The sequence below is a fragment of the Drosophila obscura genome, unplaced genomic scaffold, assembly GCF_018151105.1.
Source record: "Drosophila obscura isolate BZ-5 IFL unplaced genomic scaffold, ASM1815110v1 contig_192, whole genome shotgun sequence".
NCBI classification, from domain to species: domain Eukaryota; kingdom Metazoa; phylum Arthropoda; class Insecta; order Diptera; family Drosophilidae; genus Drosophila; species Drosophila obscura.
In genome coordinates, this window is record NW_024542781.1 from 5246562 (window position 1) to 5268929 (window position 22368).

General features: G+C 36.5%; 1 protein-coding gene across 1 annotated transcript in view; it reads left to right on the forward strand.

The window, feature by feature from the left end:
* The window catches only part of LOC111081630, a 22355-nt gene extending 13199 nt beyond the window's left edge, over positions 1-9156 (forward strand). Inside the window, exons 7-8 of the mRNA XM_041593606.1 lie at positions 8981-9045; positions 9137-9156. Of these exons, the coding sequence (XP_041449540.1) occupies positions 8981-9045; positions 9137-9156 (85 nt within the window). The remainder of the gene's footprint in view (positions 1-8980; positions 9046-9136) is intronic.
* Positions 9157-22368: the final 13212 nt, after the last annotated feature.

Genomic DNA, 22368 nt, shown 5'->3' on the forward strand with positions numbered 1-22368 from the left:
TGTTTGTGAGGTGAGTCTCCTTCAATATATTACTGTTGAAGTCACCCGCCAAAATTATATTAGCATATGTCAGAGACAGTTCGGTGCTAACATTTAGCATATCACTGTATTTAATATTGCGGTGCGGGCGATATAAGCAGCCGATTAGTGTGTCAGACGTATTTTTTATGGTTTTTACGGTAATAGTCAAGAAGTCAACTGCACCGGTTGCCTAATTGAAACCCTAGATTTTAATCTTATACTGACATAAATCGCCACTCTTACACCATGTCCCTAACGGTTCGATCGAAAAACATTATAATCACAACACATACACTAGACATAAACCAAGTTTCGGACACACATATAATATCTACTGACGAATTAACAAATAAAAATCGAAGTTCATCTATATTTTTTGTCAAGCCTTGTGCATTGATGTAACAGATACTCAGACCTTTCTTTTGTCTGTTTAAGACTCTGATAACACTACTCGACAAAATTGACATTTTTTTTCCTCAAGGATCCAAACCGACTTTTTCTGATAAAGAATTTTTAAAGAATTATGGTTTTTTTTCTATGGCAGAACTTTTTTTTAAAGAATTTTTTAAGTCTGTTATTTTTTTTAAAGCTTTTTTCAGAGGTAGCACTTGTTTTTTTCACATAAAATTGGTTAACCAAACCTAAAATATGGAAAAAATTAACAAAAAATACCTTTTGGAAGGTTGCGGGCCCAACTGCCAATTGGGAACAAAGCAAACGAAAAAGGTTTGTACATTTGGTACCTGATCGCGTTCCTTTGTTCCCAATGGGCAGTTGGTCTCGCAACCTTCCAAAAGGTATTTTTTGTTCATTTTCTCCATATTTTAGGTTTGGTTAACGAATTTAAGCTCCAAAGTCTCTCCATGGATTTTAATGAGCGATACCTTAAACGACGCCAAATGCACCTATACATAAAAAAATAGAGGACACAGGATATAATTTTTTTTCGACTTTTCCTGAGTTTTTAAAATCAAAAATTTCGTAAAAAATACCGCACAAAAATCATCATTTTTGCATTTCAATGCTTTATATTTCCCAGACGGTAAGCTGAAATCACAAAGTGTTTAGGCTTAACTTCTAGCTGTTTCAATTATCTTTTCAAAATAGCAAACCAGACAAACTTTACAACCAGACGTAAGATACTAGAGTTATGTGAAAAAAACAAGCGCTACCTCTGAAAAAAGCTTTAAAAAAAAATACCAGACTTCAAAAATTCTTCAAAAAAAAAGTTCTGCCATAGAAAAAAAACCATAATTCTTTAAAAAATTTTAAAGCCCCATATCTATCAGAAAAAGTCGGTTTGGATCCTTGAGGAAAAAAAAAGTTCGATTTTGTCGAGTAGTGTTATTAGTGGAAGTATTTTAACAAATTTAGGGTTAATATCGTCAAGGCTAACAGCGTTTGATTTCATTTTAAGGATATCGCATCACATAACACACATAAAACTAAAGCTACTATCACAGTCTCGAAGAAAGACCATAGACATAGTTAAAAATAGATGAGCCTATAGGCATTTCCCCCCGGCGAAGTAATATCTCGCGACAGTTCCGGCGGGACCGGGGTTGCAAAGTTGTTTTTTTTCGTTTCATTTTGTTCGCATAAATTCTTAAGTTAAACCCATTGAGTTAAAATTTTGATTGTGTACCTATTTTACGGTTCCAAGACCTTTAACCAAGTTTCATATGATTTTGAGAACAATTTCATATGGCTGCCATATAACCGATGTGGGCGACTTTTTTGGTTATAAAGATATTGAGGTGAAAATTGGCTTGTGTGCAAATTTTATGGTCACAATACCACCCACTAAGTTTTATATGATTTGAAGTACTTTTTCATATAGCTGCCATATAACCGATCTGGCCGACTTGTAACGAGGTGATAGATTACACTTCGGCAAGAGTGTACTAATATAATTGACGAGGGCTTTCACTTTCATTTTAAATGATTTTTCAATATGTGCTGTACTTCGTCTTAAGAGCGATTGTTGTTGCTCCAAATGTCTACACATATTTTACTAGAAAAATTTGAATTCTGCGAAAACGTGTGGATTCGGAGTAAAAGCGTTAGTTTCTCATTAATCTTCACACTTTGGTTAATAACTAGTCACTTAAAACTCGTTTCTAATCGTTGCTATGCAAGAGTGCACGAAACACAACTACATTTCTTAAGGTCTTTCTAAAAATATCAGGTCATGTTGGTCATAAGGAAGAATTTTTTGTGCGTTGTTTGCAAAGAACAAGTTCTGTAAAGTATTGCATGTATTGCTGAAGAGGGTGGGCTGGGATGAATTGCCAGGTCCTAGACCAATTGCCTCAAGATTGTTTGTGAGGTGAGTCTCCTTCAATATATTACTGTTGAAGTCACCCGCCAAAATTATATTAGCATATGTCAGAGACAGTTCGGTGCTAACATTTAGCATATCACTGTATTTAATATTGCGGTGCGGGCGATATAAGCAGCCGATTAGTGTGTCAGACGTATTTTTTATGGTTTTTACGGTAATAGTCAAGAAGTCAACTGCACCGGTTGCCTAATTGAAACCCTAGATTTTAATCTTATACTGACATAAATCGCCACTCTTACACCATGTCCCTAACGGTTCGATCGAAAAACATTATAATCACAACACATACACTAGACATAAACCAAGTTTCGGACACACATATAATATCTACTGACGAATTAACAAATAAAAATCGAAGTTCATCTATATTTTTTGTCAAGCCTTGTGCATTGATGTAACAGATACTCAGACCTTTCTTTTGTCTGTTTAAGACTCTGATAACACTACTCGACAAAATTGACATTTTTTTTCCTCAAGGATCCAAACCGACTTTTTCTGATAAAGAATTTTTAAAGAATTATGGTTTTTTTTCTATGGCAGAACTTTTTTTTAAAGAATTTTTTAAGTCTGTTATTTTTTTTAAAGCTTTTTTCAGAGGTAGCACTTGTTTTTTTCACATAAAATTCGTTAACCAAACCTAAAATATGGAAAAAATTAACAAAAAATACCTTTTGGAAGGTTGCGGGCCCAACTGCCAATTGGGAACAAAGCAAACGAAAAAGGTTTGTACATTTGGTACCTGATCGCGTTCCTTTGTTCCCAATGGGCAGTTGGTCTCGCAACCTTCCAAAAGGTATTTTTTGTTCATTTTCTCCATATTTTAGGTTTGGTTAACGAATTTAAGCTCCAAAGTCTCTCCATGGATTTTAATGAGCGATACCTTAAACGACGCCAAATGCACCTATACTTAAAAAAATAGAGGACACAGGATATAATTTTTTTTCGACTTTTCCTGAGTTTTTAAAGTCAAAATTTCGTAAAAAATACCGCACAAAAATCATCATTTTTGCATTTCAATGCTTTATATTTCCCAGACGGTAAGCTGAAATCACAAAGTGTTTAGGCTTAACTTCTAGCTGTTTCAATTATCTTTTCAAAATAGCAAACCAGACAAACTTTACAACCAGACGTAAGATACTAGAGTTATGTGAAAAAAACAAGCGCTACCTCTGAAAAAAGCTTTAAAAAAAAATACCAGACTTCAAAAATTCTTCAAAAAAAAAGTTCTGCCATAGAAAAAAAACCATAATTCTTTAAAAAATTTTAAAGCCCCATATCTATCAGAAAAAGTCGGTTTGGATCCTTGAGGAAAAAAAAAGTTCGATTTTGTCGAGTAGTGTTATTAGTGGAAGTATTTTAACAAATTTAGGGTTAATATCGTCAAGGCTAACAGCGTTTGATTTCATTTTAAGGATATCGCATCACATAACACACATAAAACTAAAGCTACTATCACAGTCTCGAAGAAAGACCATAGACATAGTTAAAAATAGATGAGCCTATAGGCATTTCCCCCGGCGAAGTAATATCTCGCGACAGTTCCGGCGGGACCGGGGTTGCAAAGTTGTTTTTTTTCGTTTCATTTTGTTCGCATAAATTCTTAAGTTAAACCCATTGAGTTAAAATTTTGATTGTGTACCTATTTTACGGTTCCAAGACCTTTAACCAAGTTTCATATGATTTTGAGAACAATTTCATATGGCTGCCATATAACCGATGTGGGCGACTTTTTTGGCTATAAAGATATTGAGGTGAAAATTGGTTTGTGTGCAAATTTTATGGTCACAATACCACCCACTAAGTTTTATATGATTTGAAGTACTTTTTCATATAGCTGCCATATAACCGATCTGGCCGACTTGTAACGAGGTGATAGATTACACTTCGGCAAGAGTGTACTAATATAATTGACGAGGGCTTTCACTTTCATTTTAAATGATTTGTCACTTAAATGTTTTTGAGTGATAGTTTTCAATATGTGCTGTACTTCGTCTTAAGAGCGATTGTTGTTGCTCCAAATGTCTACACATATTTTACTAGAAAAATTTGAATTCTGCGAAAACGTGTGGATTCGGAGTAAAAGCGTTAGTTTCTCATTAATCTTCACACTTTGGTTAATAACTAGTCACTTAAAACTCGTTTCTAATCGTTGCTATGCAAGAGTGCACGAAACACAACTACATTTCTTAAGGTCTTTCTAAAAATATCAGGTCATGTTGGTCATAAGGAAGAATTTTTTGTGCGTTGTTTTCAAAGAACAAGTTCTGTAAAGTATTGCATGTATTGCTGAAGAGGGTGGGCTGGGATGAATTGCCAGGTCCTAGACCAATTGCCTCAAGATTGTTTGTGAGGTGAGTCTCCTTCAATATATTACTGTTGAAGTCACCCGCCAAAATTATATTAGCATATGTCAGAGACAGTTCGGTGCTAACATTTAGCATATCACTGTATTTAATATTGCGGTGCGGGCGATATAAGCAGCCGATTAGTGTGTCAGACGTATTTTTTATGGTTTTTACGGTAATAGTCAAGAAGTCAACTGCACCGGTTGCCTAATTGAAACCCTAGATTTTAATCTTATACTGACATAAATCGCCACTCTTACACCATGTCCCTAACGGTTCGATCGAAAAACATTATAATCACAACACATACACTAGACATAAACCAAGTTTCGGACACACATATAATATCTACTGACGAATTAACAAATAAAAATCGAAGTTCATCTATATTTTTTGTCAAGCCTTGTGCATTGATGTAACAGATACTCAGACCTTTCTTTTGTCTGTTTAAGACTCTGATAACACTACTCGACAAAATTGACATTTTTTTTCCTCAAGGATCCAAACCGACTTTTTCTGATAAAGAATTTTTAAAGAATTATGGTTTTTTTTCTATGGCAGAACTTTTTTTTAAAGAATTTTTTAAGTCTGTTATTTTTTTTAAAGCTTTTTTCAGAGGTAGCACTTGTTTTTTTCACATAAAATTCGTTAACCAAACCTAAAATATGGAAAAAATTAACAAAAAATACCTTTTGGAAGGTTGCGGGCCCAACTGCCAATTGGGAACAAAGCAAACGAAAAAGGTTTGTACATTTGGTACCTGATCGCGTTCCTTTGTTCCCAATGGGCAGTTGGTCTCGCAACCTTCCAAAAGGTATTTTTTGTTCATTTTCTCCATATTTTAGGTTTGGTTAACGAATTTAAGCTCCAAAGTCTCTCCATGGATTTTAATGAGCGATACCTTAAACGACGCCAAATGCACCTATACATAAAAAAATAGAGGACACAGGATATAATTTTTTTTCGACTTTTCCTGAGTTTTTAAAGTCAAAATTTCGTAAAAAATACCGCACGAAAATCATAATTTTTGCATTTCAATGCTTTATATTTCCCAGACGGTAAGTTAAAATCACAAAGTGTTTGGGCTCAACTTCTAGCTGTTTTATATATCTTTTTAAAATAGCAAGGTTCTTTACAACCAGACGTAAGATACTAGAGTTATGTGAAAAAAACAAGCGCTACCTCTGAAAAAAGCTTTAAAAAAATACCAGTTTTCAAAAATTCTTTGAAAAAAGTTCTGCCATAGAAAAAAAAAATATCATCAAACCATTTCTAAGCCTTTGACGCTTTAAGAAATAGTTGGTTTTGTTCCTTGAGGAAAAATCGTGTCGAGTAGTGTAATCGCATGATGGTTAAGCTTAGCTGTTGTAATCGGTTCCTGCATGACCTAGAACTATAAATTGAAAGGCCAGATTCGAATTTTGCCTATTTCTAAATAGATAGTACACACCATATAAACATAAAAAGATTTAACAAACAGAATTAAGTTTATGAAAAGGATATTATTAACTAGGGTTTGATTTTTCTAGAGCTATTGTCTGCGAAAAGAATTATCCATCCCCTTATCACCAATCATGGCTTACAGCGATAAGAACTCCTCTTGATTTGCAATACGCAGAGGTTTGGCAGTTTTATTCGTTTTCACGTACACGAAAGCTCGACGAGTGAAGACAGGTGTTATAAGCCTGCGTTTTTTCATTTGCATTACTTTATTAAAAATCTCGTAGTTTACTTTCGTCAGCTAATCATTAACGCAGAATGGAGCAGCAGAGTCGAAGCCCAGCTCGATTAGACTTAACTGTCTTTTTTGCTCTCGCCTAAACTGCACAGTTCGCCGCAAAAAATCAATCTATTCCCCAACATTTTCGAGTCGAACAATTATCAGGGGGTCCACCACCCCCTGAACAGCTACTTTATGCCTTGTTATTGTTTTTAATTTTGGAGCAGATGTTAAATTAAAAGCAAACCATAGAGTGTTGAAAATTGCCTTCCGATTTTCGCTCTCGGTAAACGGAACACAGTGCATACGAAGTCCATGATGGACTTATATAAGGTGATCTCGTCGGCTGCCGAATCGTTCGTTTTTTAGTCCCTTAACGTTCAGTGCGTGCTCGCTTGTTGAAGAGAAAGCTTTTCTGTAAGCATTGTTAAGGGACTGCTTTTGCCGACGAGACCACCTTATATAATTGCATCATGTTTAGGTCTGCAGCAGTGTTCGCCGCTGCCGTTTCGTTGCTGGTTGGTTGTTGTTTTTGTTTACGGATAGCGTGGGTGAGATAGCGGCCAGACGAAGCGAGAGTCCAAGTCTAATAACGGGACCGCGGCGACGATGCCAGCAAACGAAAACTTTCGAAATGCACAAAGCACAGCTGAGCACAAGTAGATTCCGTTAAAGAGCGTGAGAGCGAAGCGACGTAGTGATAGGCGAGAGTCAAGTCACGGAGAGCAGCAGCGTATAGACGATGAAAGGAGACAGAAAGCTTAGGAGGGCACGTAAGATCCGTTAGAGAGAGAAGGCAAGCAAAGCGACACAGCAAAGATCACAGCTGACACTGCACGGTGGAGAGTGGGCACCAACAGGGAAGGAGGAGCGTTAATCCAGGAGAGCAGCGTACTCGGAGAGTCAAATGTGAACAACAACAAGTTCTGTTTACCACGAAACGTTGTTTCTTGTCTTCGATTTTGTTTATTAATGTTTGGGTGGTTAAAAGTCACAGAATTATTTTGGATTTATACTGAATTTACACTGAACAGTTTAAAATAATTATTGCTTTAAATTGTGGGTGTATATTCTCGTCTCAACTAGCAAAACGTTTTGCAGAAAATAATAACACAACCGTTCACGACTGAAGATGAAGCCATGTCTGTCTGTCCGTCCGTCTTGTTTGTTGCCTAGATCTCAGAGACTACAAGAGCTAGAGCAACCAAATTTTATTTCCAGACTCATGTGATATCACACTGTTACAAATGTATTCAAATTTTCGCCCCGCCCTCTTCCGCCCTCACAAAGTACGAAAATATGTGACATGCACAAGTTTAAAATACGAGAAAAACAAAAAACACTCCTGAATCAGATCGGATCAATTTTATAGCCAGAATAAAGAAATTAATTTTCAGTTGCTTCCCCGACCTCCGCCAGCACGAGACCACGCCACTCATTCTCCTTCTCGCTCGCACACACTCTGCCCTGTGCAATGCGCAACCTTTGCGGAGAAGATGTATAATCTAAATTGTGTATGTATAATTTTAGATGTGGAATTGACATTGTAGATGTACATAAAAGATGTAGCAAAAAAATTAAAATGTAAAATATTTTAAAATTCTACATAAATCATAAGCTCTCAAATTTATATACTGACTGAGTACGGGTATAAAAGTAAAGTCGCGTCCCCATAAGCGTTCCATTTCGTTTTTTGTATAATTAGAAAGAAATGTAAAAAAAATTTTCATAGCATGTTGTCAGTAGTTTTATGAGAGATTGGCCTGAAAACTATAAATATGTCTATTTCTTCACTTCTAAAGACATTTTTATATTTAATTATTTCACATGCAAAAAATATGTTATGTTTGCAATCTTTCTACCAAATCTAGTTATTGCAATATATTAGGAAGAAAAAAAATGCAAAGAGACCCAAAAATGGTTCAATTAACTGTTAATTTTAATTTTTATCTATGATTTAATCGTACGTCCGCGACCGAAAACATAATTTTATTGTGATTGCTTCGCGTTCCACGAAAGCAGGTGGCTGACACAACACACGTTAAGTATGTTTGGTTTAACTAATTCAAATATAACAAACCTTGGGGTTAATCTCAACAAAACTTTTTATTTTGATTTTTAGATTTGCGTATGTGTGCAACCGTCGATGTAGATTTTTTTCATAAAGCCAGGCAGTACAAAAATCGAATACGAGGCTTTACTCACCTTATTACACCATTATTTTCTTAGAGAACCAAACCGACTTTTTTTTTTTGGTCTTTCAAATAATTTAATAATTTTTTTTTGTTTTTTGTTTTTAATTTTAATTTTTATTTTTGTTATTCTTTTTTCAAAGGTAGCGCTTCTTCTTTTTACTTAACTTATGAAGGTCTCTTATATTTGAATGTTTCCATTCTAATGAAGAATTTGTATACATATGTATGTATGTTTGTACTATGTACTCTAATGATTTAATCTGTGCGTTATACGTAATACCCTCCCAAGAGCAGAACAACAAGTTGTTTTTGCATGTGTAGGTTCGATATATATATAATAAAATTTTCCATTTAGAAATAAAATAAAAAAGACTATACCACTGTCGTCCAAGGAGAACCACCTCGTTGGAGTTTCAGCAGGTAAGTGATTTATTGATTGTGTCAAGAAAATCAGTTGAATTTCTTGTATTGTAAATACTGTAAGTAACCATTGTACACCGCATATGCTTAGGCACTGCAGCGGCTGTGTAAGGCTGTGCAATGCAATTGTAAGGCGCAAATTCTTACAACAAATTCTTCGATGGCCTTAAGATGTTGCGAGGCATGGCGGATTTTTATACCCGTTCAGGGTTTTATTAGATTTGTGGTCAAAGTGGATGTGTGTAACGCAAAGTAGGAAATATATTCCGCTTTGAACCAAATCGACTTTCTGATAGATTGGGAACTTATGAATTCAAATAAGTAAAAGTTCACTTTTCGGTATTTATACCCGTACTCAAAAAAGAGTTAAGGGGTATATTAGATTTGTGGTAAAAGTGGATGTGTGCAACGCAGAGAAGGAAACGTTTCCGACCCCATAAAGTATATATATTCTTGATCAGCATCAATAGCCGAGTCGATATAGCCATGTCCGTCTGTCCGTCCGTCCGTCCGTCTGTCCGTCTGTCCGTCTGTCCGTCTTGATGAGCGCCTAGATCTGAGAGACTATAAGAGCTAGAGAAACCAAATTTGGTTTCCAGACTCATGTGATATCACACTGCTACAAGTGTATTTCAAAATTTCGCCCCGCCCCCTTCCGCCCCCACAAAGGACGAAAATCTGTGGCAGGCACATTTTTAAAGATACGATAAAACTAAAAACGCAGTATGCCCATATCTACCAGATTGCCGAATGAACTAGATCGGATCATAATTATAGCCAGAATGAAGAAATTAATTTTCTGTTGGTTCCCTCTCCTTCTCCAGCGCTGCTGACGCTACTGATTCTCTTTCTCGCTCGCACACTCTGCCGCGTTCAGTGCGCGAGCAACCCCTAGCGGAGGAGATGTAGAATATAAATGGTACATGTACAATCTACTTGTTAGATGTGGAATATACATTGTAGATGTAGATAACAGATGTAGCAAAAAAATGTAAAATGTAAAATTTTTTTTTTAATTTTTAAATTCTAAAAAATCATAAGCTCAAAAATGTATATACTGACTGAGTACGGGTATAAGTAGAGTCGCGTCCCCAGAAGCGACTCACACGTTCCTTCTCGTTTTTTTTTGTTTCAGTAATGATTTCTATTACTATTATCTTTTATAAAAAAGATGACTCTTTAGAAAAGTTAGTCCACAAAATATTTCTAACTATTCAACTTTCTAAAAAAAAAAATAGGAGAAAAATGGTTCAATCTCGGCTAACGGTTTATTTCTATCTGTTATTAACCTAGGAATTTTTGTCCCGTGCGAATATGGTCTTAAATTAATTACAAAAAAAAACCACGAATCATATTTTCTTAAAATAATAACCATTTTAAAGAGAGATCAATGCACAAAATGAAAAGAAATTTGCATTTTTTTTTGACAAAATCTCGAAAACGAATATTTGCCCAAAATCGGATAGAGGTATATAAAGTAAAACAATTTTGAAAATCCGACTTATTTCGACTTCAGAGAAATGCCCATATGTAGATGTAGCTGACAGATGTGGGAAAAAAATGTAAGCTGATCAAATATTTAAAGATTCCACTGAAATCATAACTTCACATACGTATATACGGACTGTGTACGGGTATAAAAGTAGATTCGCGGCAACAGAAATGACTCAGAATGTTCCTTCTCTTTTTTTGTTGTTGTTTTTGTTTGGAGCATAGTCCCGAAAATCGAACATTTATCCTAAATTGTAACCTATACCAAGAGAGACCAAAAATCTGTTCTATGGCGGGGTTTTTCGTTATGCCCCTGAGAAAGATAGATCTCGCGGGGCTTCAATTCTCTTTTAGCCAATGCTTCGACTCTGACCACGATCCCACGGCCCCATGGATTCATATTTTCGTAAATGCCTTGAGCAGCGCCGAGTCGAGACAAATTTGCAAAAACAACTATATACATTACAGAAAATGTTTTAATTTGTACGGGCGCTGGTCCGAGTAGCAGTTCACAGGCGAAGGATAGCCCAAAAGAGAATTTAAGTAAAGGGAATTGGTTCCTGATGCCATATCTTGGTAATTGTATAGAGTTAGGGCCGGTTTCTCGACTTCGGGTTAACATTATTCGCAACGTTAAAGTATCAGATAAAAAAAAATCTCTTTGTAAATGGCTCATGCAAGGGATAACTTCCAACCTAACTTTGTCGGCTTTACAAAAAGCCACCCTGATTTAAGCAACCCTAAGAAGAAGTGCGTTTTTTTTTCCAAAATTTAATTAAAAATAAGTAACAATGGAGTTCTGTATAACATGGAAAGAGAACTTGAGTTTGAAGGTGAAGTCAACTTTAATAGTGAAAGGGTTTTTAAGAAAAGAACGGATTATTTTGAGATATCTTCTTCGTAAGCAAATTTACGTTGAGTTTTTTTTTAAGTTGTCGTACTTGTCCCTGAGTGCATTCCATGCTATTCCAGTTTTTCGGAATGCAGATTCCACGCTTCCGTTTTCTGTTTTCATGTAAATTCATCAGTCTTCTTATTCTCTACTAATTTTTTTACTCTCTATGAGACCGACTAGGATATGCTCCTCCACCTGGAAAAAGATTTTTCCACGATTTTATCATTCGTCATTTGTGGTGATAATGGTTTTATCCCCGATCGGCCGAATAATTATTTCGAATAAACAAGAACACGGCGCAGAAGTAAAATTCAAATGTACATATGTATGTTCTTTAATGCCATCCAAATTGCAAGTGGTCTTGCTTCCCTTTTTCATTGCCGATTCGATCGCTGAGCGCAGCTTCGCTCTGCAGTGATAAGCAGCGTATAGTTGTAGATAACGAAGAGCAAGCTTCGAGAGAGCGATTAGCAGGGCTTAATATATTCCAGGCGTTAAGCTTCAGACACAAAGTTTCTGGGTACGATTTATAGTTGCATTGGGCAGCTTTTCAGAACTGCAAATTTCTATGCAACCAGATGTAAGATACTTAAGTTATGTGAAAAAAAAGCATTAGTTTCAGCTAAAATTATTTTTGAGTTATTTTGGTCAAACGGCTGCAAATTGACCGTTTATCCATAGATTCTGATGAGCAATCAATTAATTATCAATTAATACGTCTATCTAAAACTAAAAATGTTGGCCAAGAATTGTTTTTTTTTTTTACTTTTCCCGAGTTTTTAAAGTCAGAAATGCAGCTATAAATCGGATCTGAATTAAAAAATACCAGATTTTAAAAAAATTCTTAAAAAACAACTAGACCATAAAAAAAACATAATTCGTTTAAAAAAATGTAAACTCCGAAATCTATAATAAAAAGTCATGTTGGGCCACAGCCTAAATGACGTGTTGACTAGTGTAAATTAAGGTGGTGCGGATAGCTCCTTTGATACATAGAGCGGCATTTTGCTGTACTTTTCCCAGTGGGTTTTTTTTAGGTCCGACCACCACACTGTAACTCCGTAGAGTAGTTTTGATCTTGCTATCGCTAGATATATCCATTGGACTATGAATCGGTTCATACCGCATTTTAAGCCATTTTTTTCCAATTTAATATTTTGTCAATTACCAACACCAAGTAGTTGGCACTGTCGGCCAATGAGAGCCCCCATTGATTTCGTATTTGGGGGTTGATTGTTGTACTTTTTTGAGAACAGCACGAGTTTCGTTTTTGTGGGACTAAGGCTCGCTCGACATCGATAGATGCTATTAAGTTGTATTGCCCTGGAACCATCCATATCTTTGCAGACTGTTGCTGGTCCTGGGTCCTTCTCGAGTAGTTCGAAGCAGCGCTCGGAAGTTTCCGCTTCCACCCACTTCTACTGATTTTTTTGTATTCTACTCTCGCACTACCTACACGTCCAGGACACCTATAATTGTCCTTTTCTGCGCGAAGGATAGATTTTGCTGGGCTCTTGATCTCTTCGCAGCGGGTCCTGGATGCGTCTCCTGGGAGCGCTGTCTCTTTGGCTGAGGAGCTTCCCTTTGTGGCTTCATACTGAAGCCAGACAATCGGCTGATGGGCTGTCTTGGGCTGTCTTGGGCTTCCTGGAGGCGGTATCTGAAATAGAAAAGCTGGTTCAAAATCAAGGCGTAAAGTAGAGTACTCGAAGAGTTTAGAGATATATTAGATTTATGATCAAAGTGGATGTGTAAAAATCATAAGGAAACTTTACCCATCTCATAAAGAATATACATATATTCTTGATCAGCATCAATAGCCGAGTCGCTGTCTGTCTGTCCGTCCGTCACAATTCTACAAGTGTATTTCAAAATCCGTACTCGAAGAGTTAAGGGGTATATTAGATTTGTGGTAAAAGTGGATGTGTGTAACGCAGAGAAGGAAACGTTTCCGACCACATGAAGAATATATATTCTTGATCAGCACCAATAGCCGAGTCGATATATCCATGTCTGTCTGTCCGTCCGTCTTGTTTGTCGCCTAGTTCTCGGAGACTATAAGCGCAAGAGAAACCAAATTTTTGTTTGTAGTAAAAGGGAAAGCTCTCCCGGAGCTGTCAGATGTAATAACACTAGGCAACAACATTTTTTTCTGCTGTGAACCAAAAAACAAAATTTCTAATAGAATTGGGACCTTACAAATTGTTTAGGAATTATGGTTTTTTTTCATGATTTATTTTTTTGTTTTTTTTGTTTTTTTAATGAACCTTTGGCTTCGGCCCAATGTCAAAAAGGGGATCAAAGCAAACGAAACGGACTTGTGATTTTGGTTTTACCGAATAGTTTTAGTGATATATAAATTTAGATCCGCTCGTCGGAAGACGACTTAATTGAGTTGGAAAAATACTTTTACCTTCTAAAGAGTGTTACAAAGAAGCTTTAAAAGCAACTAAACAATCTAAAATTACTGGTTTTTTTGATAAACCAGAATAGCCAACACAAAAAAACAATTTGATTAATTAAAAACAAATTTGAATAATAAAACATTTTTTGCCACCATTTTTTCAATTCTAGAAACGTAACCCCTCTTTTGTACCATGTATCCGCTTAAGACGCTTTCGCTTAACACGAGGTTTTCCAGGAACGTAACACCCGTGTTAAGCGAGGGCCGGGCTTATAGCCAGAATGTAGAAAATAATTTTCAGTTGATAACCTAGTCGTTCCAGCATTCCAGCACCACTCATTCTCTCTCTGTTGTAAGCGAGGATCGAAATTAGCACACAATTGTTGTTTAGTTATATTTTATCTGATTGTTTAATTTTTGGAGTTCAGTATTTTAGGCACAGCACATAACACACTGTTGGCCCCCTTGCTTGGCACTACTGCGTGGCCAGGATCAGCTGGTAGTATGACCGGCCGTTCCGGTATGATCCATGGTCACACTGCTGTCGCGCAGATTTAAATGTTGGTCGATCAGTTTTATTTTAGTGTGCCCTTGTGGTGGTGAGCTAGGATCACACTGGTTTTTGGCGAGCTTATTGAATTTTTCGTTTGTTTATGTTGTTTTTTTATTGTAACCAAATGTTCATTGTCTTGTTCCTTTTAATACGTAATGTATATTTAATATGTGCTTATAATAAGTAATGTAATAATAATGTCAATGTAGTAAGGTCGTGCTGGTCGTCACACTGATGTGAGATGAGTGTGGGGATTGGGATGTAGGTAGGTAGTGTGAGGGGATGAGAAACGCTGCTTCGCACACGCTGGCATTTTTATAAGACATTATACATTTCGGACTAAAAACAAGAGACACAAATTTTTTTAGACGTTTCTAGTCAATTAAGATCTGGCATCGACGAGGTCTAAAATTTCTAAAATGTCCTTTCTGAAAGGTGAACGCAAATATCGAGGCTTTTCTTTGCTGAAAGCTGACAGGAGCAAAACAGGTGTTCCGTCTTTTTTTCCTCCTCTTCCTCATCTCTGCAGCTATGTACGTCAAAAATCATTGTAGGGTACATCCAGCCTGTTTGAATGCGTGCTTACTAGACAGTGTCCTGTGAGGCAGTTGCCTGACTGCGCTGAACTTTTTTCTGACGAGCTTTTTTGCTATTTCTGCTTGCTCCTTTCCCACCAGGTCAGGCTCGGAAGGCATAGAATGCCATTTAGCACATAACACTACTCAACAAAATTGAACTTTTTCTTTCAGCTGTGGACCAAAATTATATTTTCTGATGAATTTCGGGATTTAAAAATTTTTGTAGAACTCTATTTTTTTTTATGGTTTAATTTTTTTTAAAGAATTTTTCTTAATATTTTCTTTCATGTTTTTTTTCAGAGGTAGTGCTTCTATTTTTCACATAACTTAAGTATCTTATGTATATCTGCATAGAACTTTGCAGTTTTGAAAAGCTGACAAATGCAGCTATAAATCGGATCTGAATTAAAAAATACCAGATTTTAAAAAAATTCTTAAAAAACAACTAGACCATAAAAAAAACATAATTCGTTTAAAAAAATGTAAACTCCGAAATCTATAATAAAAAGTCATGTTGGGCCACAGCCTAAATGACGTGTTGACTAGTGTAAATTAAGGTGGTGCGGATAGCTCCTTTGATACATAGAGCGGCATTTTGCTGTACTTTTCCCAGTGGGTTTTTTTTAGGTCCGACCACCACACTGTAACTCCGTAGAGTAGTTTTGATCTTGCTATCGCTAGATATATCCATTGGACTATGAATCGGTTCATACCGCATTTTAAGCCATTTTTTTCCAATTTAATATTTTGTCAATTACCAACACCAAGTAGTTGGCACTGTCGGCCAATGAGAGCCCCCATTGATTTCGTATTTGGGGGTTGATTGTTGTACTTTTTTGAGAACAGCACGAGTTTCGTTTTTGTGGGACTAAGGCTCGCTCGACATCGATAGATGCTATTAAGTTGTATTGCCCTGGAACCATCCATATCTTTGCAGACTGTTGCTGGTCCTGGGTCCTTCTCGAGTAGTTCGAAGCAGCGCTCGGAAGTTTCCGCTTCCACCCACTTCTACTGATTTTTTTGTATTCTACTCTCGCACTACCTACACGTCCAGGACACCTATAATTGTCCTTTTCTGCGCGAAGGATAGATTTTTCTGGGCTCTTGATCTCTTCGCAGCGGGTCCTGGATGCGTCTCCTGGGAGCGCTGTCTCTTTGGCTGAGGAGCTTCCCTTTGTGGCTTCATACTGAAGCCAGACAATCGGCTGATGGGCTGTCTTGGGCTTCCTGGAGGCGGTATCTGAAATAGAAAAGCTGGTTCAAAATCAAGGCGTAAAGTAGAGTACTCGAAGAGTTTAGAGATATATTAGATTTATGATCAAAGTGGATGTGTAAAAATCATAAGGAAACTTTACCCATCTCATAAAGAATATACATATATTCTTGATCAGCATCAATAGCCGAGTCGCTGTCTGTCTGTCCGTCCGTCACAATTCTACAAGTGTATTTCAAAATTTCAAAATCCGTACTCGAAGAGTTAAGGGGTATATTAGATTTGTGGTAAAAGTGGATGTGTGTAACGCAGAGAAGGAAACGTTTCCGACCACATGAAGAATATATATTCTTGATCAGCACCAATAGCCGAGTCGATATATCCATGTCTGTCTGTCCGTCCGTCTTGTTTGTCGCCTAGTTCTCGGAGACTATAAGCGCAAGAGAAACCAAATTTTTGTTTGTAGTAAAAGGGAAAGCTCTCCCGGAGCTGTTAGATGTAATAACACTAGGCAACAACATTTTTTTCTGCTGTGAACCAAAAAACAAAATTTCTAATAGAATTGGGACCTTACAAATTGTTTAGGAATTATTTTTTTTTTTCATGATTTATTTTTTTGTTTTTTTAATGAACCTTTGGCTTCGGCCCAATGTCAAAAAGGGGATCAAAGCAAACGAAACGGACTTGTGATTTTGGTTTTACCGAATAGTTTTAGTGATATATAAATTTAGATCCGCTCGTCGGAAGACGACTTAATTGAGTTGGAAAAATACTTTTACCTTCTAAAGAGTGTTACAAAGAAGCTTTAAAGGCAACTAAACAATCTAAAATTACTGGTTTTTTTGATAAACCAGAATAGCCAACACAAAAAAACAATTTGATTAATTAAAAACAAATTTGAATAATAAAACATTTTTTGCCACCATTTTTTCAATTCTAGAAACGTAACCCCTCTTTTGTACCATGTATCCGCTTAAGACGCTTTCGCTTAACACGAGGTTTTCCAGGAACGTAACACCCGTGTTAAGCGAGGGCCGGGCTTATAGCCAGAATGTAGAAAATAATTTTCAGTTGATAACCTAGTCGTTCCAGCACTCCAGCACCACTCATTCTCTCTCTGTTGTAAGCGAGGATCGAAATTAGCACACAATTGTTGTTTGGTTATATTTTATCTGATTGTTTAATTTTTGGAGTTCAGTATTTTAGGCACAGCACATAACACACTGTTGGCCCCCTTGCTTGGCACTACTGCGTGGCCATGATCAGCTGGTAGTATGACCGGCCGTTCCGGTATGATCCATGGTCACACTGCTGTCGCGCAGATTTAAATGTTGGTCGATCAGCTGTTTTATTTTAGTGTGCCCTTGTGGTGGTGAGCTAGGATCACACTGGTTTTTGGCGAGCTTATTGAATTTTTCGTTTGTTTATGTTGTTTTTTTATTGTAACCAAGTGTTCATTGTCTTGTTCCTTTTAATACGTAATTTATATTTAATATGTGCTTATAATAAGTAATGTAATAATAATGTCAATGTAGTAAGGTCGTGCTGGTCGTCACACTGATGTGAGATGAGTGTGGGGATTGGGATGTAGGTAGGTAGCTTTCGGCTTCGGCTGATATTTCGTCTTCGTAATCGAGTGATGATGGCTTCGGCTGAGAGAGTCGAAGCTTCGGTTGCGAGAGGCGTTGTTTTGGTGAGAGCGGCTGATAAGCGATGCGTTGGCCTATGTGAGGGAGGCTTGGGAGATGCGTCGGCTTGGATGAAACAGGCAGCCGCAGCTGGTGATTGGTGTCAGCTTTCATCTTGAGAACTCACTTGTTTACAAGAGTTCTCCCTTCTATTGGAGTGTGGGACTGATTCTGAATTAGTCATATGATGGAGTGTGGGAACGAGCTATTAACGTATTGGTCAGCGACGTTCTGTTGCATTCCAGAGTTTCGGGTTGCATGGAACTTCCTGTTGATTTCGGTATGGACGATCGTGCGTTGTTTATGCAGGTGTTGGGGTATCTTCTTATATGTTTATCTTATTTCATATAGATGCGAATACATGGGTGTAAGGGTGAGTGCTGGGCATATGCATAACGTGTATAGGTGTGGGTGCGGTTATGAATATGTCAAGTGCTTAACGTATACTTAATGTGTAGGGCATTATGGATATGTTACTCCCCCGGCATTTCTTATAAGCCTGTCCTCAGGTTTTCACTTTAGGGTATAGGGAAGGAATTTCCTTTATAACTATTGGGGTACTATTTTCTTCTTCTTCTTTTTCTTCTTATTTCTTAGGTTTTACATATTTAATAGTTATATTTTTAGGTATTTTCTTAAATATGACAATTAGATACCCAGTTATGCTTATTATTGATAAAATGAACATAATTATTATAACTATCTGCAATATATTACTATATTTTGTTTGTTGTATAATTATTTATTTTGTCTGTACATAAGACAATGGTTCTAATCTAGTTATGTTATTACTCACATAGACCTTTTGTGTGAAATCTAACATTGAATTAGTTGTGGCGAATTCGTTTAATTGGGTTGAACAGTTGTAAATCTTAATTATGTTATTTCCTTCGATTGTTATTTCTTTGTCTAAACAGTTTTGGTTTAATTTGGATTTTGGAAGGTTCCATGTTAACAAAATATTTGGTTCAACGTAATTAATTAGGCAATTCTTAAATGTTCTTGTGTATGGACATTTAGTGGGTTTTTGTTTTAAAATCCCTTTAAAATCTTCGTAACTATAATATTTATCGAAAATTAATTCTGCTAAAATATTATTTTGGTTATCTGGATATGGCACAATTTTGTATACTGGGACATTAGCAATTTCGCTCGGAGTACTGGAGATTATATAGATTTCGTTTGTATCAACTTTTAGCCATGTAGAAGTTTTAATATTTAATAATTTCTCAGAATTTATATGTTTCAGGTAATCTTGTTTTAGTAGATTTGGGTTAAAAATACCAAGTCTAGTTAGTTGCATTCCCATTTCTATATCCTCTATGTATTCTGTGAAATGTTGTAGGTTGAAGATTAAAATTTCTAATTGTTGATTTTTGTTGTTTTCTTCGTTTAGTTGGTTTATTATATCAATTCCATGGTTTAGCAATTTTTAAGCCATTTATTTCACTATTTAATTTATCTACTAGGTATTTTACTTGGATTACGTTTTGAAATTTGTTAGCCATTACTAGAAGGTTTTGATAGGTTTCTTCGGTTTTTGTTACATTAACTGTTAATTAATGGTATTCATAGTTAATCGGGAGGTCGATTGATCCCGTTTTAAATATGAGGTATCCGTTTCTGGATTCAATCGGATTTATTTCAATATTTTGTCCTTCTGTTGTAAGGACCATTAATGTCATGAGGACGATGATTTTAATTATGTTGCCGTTGATCGTTACCTTCCGAATCGATGGGCGACCTGGAATTATCGTATTTGCTAATATTAATTTTCTTTTTCTTTTTATATTTAGTTTTGTAATGTGTTATCTTTCTTCCCCTATTCTTTTCTTCGTAGTGTTTTTTTATCTATTTTGGTTATTTCACCCGTATTTTTGAAAGGGCTAGTTATTTTGGACTTCACTAGAGGTGATTTTCTAAACCTAGTGTCTACTTCAAAGTCATTACGACTTTGGTGTAACTGGGTGATCTGATTCACCTTGTTCAGTTGAGTCTGGACTTCCTGCGTATATGAATATATCTGCAGGTGTTCTGTTGGTAGTATTATGTAGGGTCTTGTGATTATATGTGTATATTATCAGTTCAAATTTAGTGTATTTGTTTTCGAGGTCATTCTCACTGGATATGATCCTCAATTTTTCGTTCACCGTTTTATGGAATCTTTCAATGTCTCATATTCCATTTTTACTGGATGTGATTAAGATCTTGACATCTTCCGAGATAAGCCATGCTTGCAATGCTGCGCACATAAAGGCTGAATCTTTGTCGGCTTTAATTTCTTGGGGTTTTCCCATTTCATTAAAGACTTTTCTAACCAGTTCACTTCTATTAGTGTAGCGAATTTTGATACATGATAGGAACTGTTGGTTACCTATCAGATAGAAGTCCATTACGTAACGTTCTCGGATGTTTAAGACTTCCGGTGTTACTACTAATGACAACTTGGTGTTTCTATGCTCAGTCTTGGCAATATTACACGATGTGCATTCGTTTATTATATTTTGTATCAATTTTTGGTGGTCAGGGTAGTAGATTTTCCCTTAAACCAATTGATGGTTTTCTCTATTCCAGGGTGAAGTAATTCTTTATGGTTTTTCATTATCAATTCTTTGAATTCCGCGTAACTGGGTATATCTATGAGTTTTGAACTTGATTTCATAACTTTTGTGAAATTGTTTGGACTGATAATTTCCAAATACGCTTGTTGGAAAGTTGGGAAATCAGTCTCGTTATGGAAATATAATGCACTCTTTTTGGTACATAGATATTCCTTAATGAGTTCTTTGGCCAAGGTGTTGGTCATTTCCTTGTATGTGATATTGATAATCAATTTATGGAAATAGTGTTGTGTAGTTACTTAATCTTCATCTCCCTTTATCAACTGAAATAGTTGATTGATTGGTCGTTCTGTAATGGGAATATGATTGAGATTGTCTTCTTGCGCACTGTGTATTGTGGCGCCTGCACTGTCAGAGATTTCTCCGAGTAGGTTTTCGTTAACTTTAACTCGGGAAAGGGCGTCCGCTACATGGTTTTCTTTGCCAGGTAGATATTTGATTTTGAAGTCGAATTCGTTTAATTTGATCTTCCACCTTTGTAGTTTCATGTTTGGTTCTTTGAGGTTGTTTAACCATACTAACGGCTTATGGTCGCTAAGTATTTCGAATGTTCTTCCGAACAAGTATGATCGGAAATACTTAGTAGCCCAAACAATTACTAACAGTTCTTTCTCGATAGCGGAATAATTGATCTCATGTTCGTTCAGCGTTCGGCTGGCGTAGCAGATCGGTTTATGGTCTTGCGATAGGACTGCACCGATAGCCATGTTACTAGCGTCGGTACTGACAGAAAACATTTTGTTAAAGTCTGGATACACGAGAATTGGGTCCGAGGTGATGAGTACTTTTAGTTTCTCGAATGCCTCGACATATTTCTCTTCTTTAGGATCTATTATTGCTCGTTTCTTTAGTTTGAGCGTCATAGGCTTGGCTATGTTAGCGAAATTAGGAATGAACTTCCCATAAAATCCGCATAGTCCTAAGAATGACTTGATTTGTTTCGTGGTTTCGGGGATGGGAAACCCTGTGATGGCTGTGATCTTGTTAGGATTTGGTACTATTCCTTCGGGTGTAACTATATGACCTAGGAACTCAGTTTCTTCCTTCAGAAACTCGCACTTATCCATTTGTAGCTTGAGGTTTGCGTCTCTCAGCTTGCCAAAGACTTTTCTTAGTGACAGAAGGTGTTCGTCCAATGAAGTGGAGAAAATTATTATGTCATCTAAGTACACCAAACAGTCTGTGAAAATTAAGTCTTCCAAAAGATCGTTTATGCATCTTTGGAATGTGGCAGGGGCGTTGGTTAGCCCGAATGGCATTCGAGTATACTCGTAATGACCATGTTTGGTAGAAAAGGCCGTTTTCGCGATCGAATTGGGTTCCATTGGGATTTGATGGAAACCTTTTGCCAAATCGATCGTGGTGAAATATTGGCACTTTCCTTATTTGTCTAGGATTTCATCCATTCTTTGAGTTGGAAACTTATCCTTTATGGTTATCTCGTTGAGACCTCTATAGTCTACGACTAACCTGTACTTCTGTTTTCCAGAAGCCTCTATCTTCTTTGGAATAATTGAAATGTTTCCCCCAGTAAGGCGATTTCGATTTACGAATTATTCCTTGTTCAATCATTTCTTTGATTTGTTTATTGACTTCTTCGTCATGTATTTGGGCATACTTGTATGGCTTTCGGTATACCGGATCTTCATGTTGTGTTTGAATTGGATGTTCGACAGTACTTGTGAAGGTCAAATTGTCACCATCTCTGTACTGCATTTGATAATTCACAGGATTCTGTGCTTGACCTTTATTCAAGGAGTTACGAAATTCCTGTTGCAGTCCAGGATTATTATTATTGTGCCTAGATGTACCTGAACCAAATGGATTCTGAGCTTGTTGTGTATTGATACTAAAGTTTGGGTAATAATTCCCACTATTCT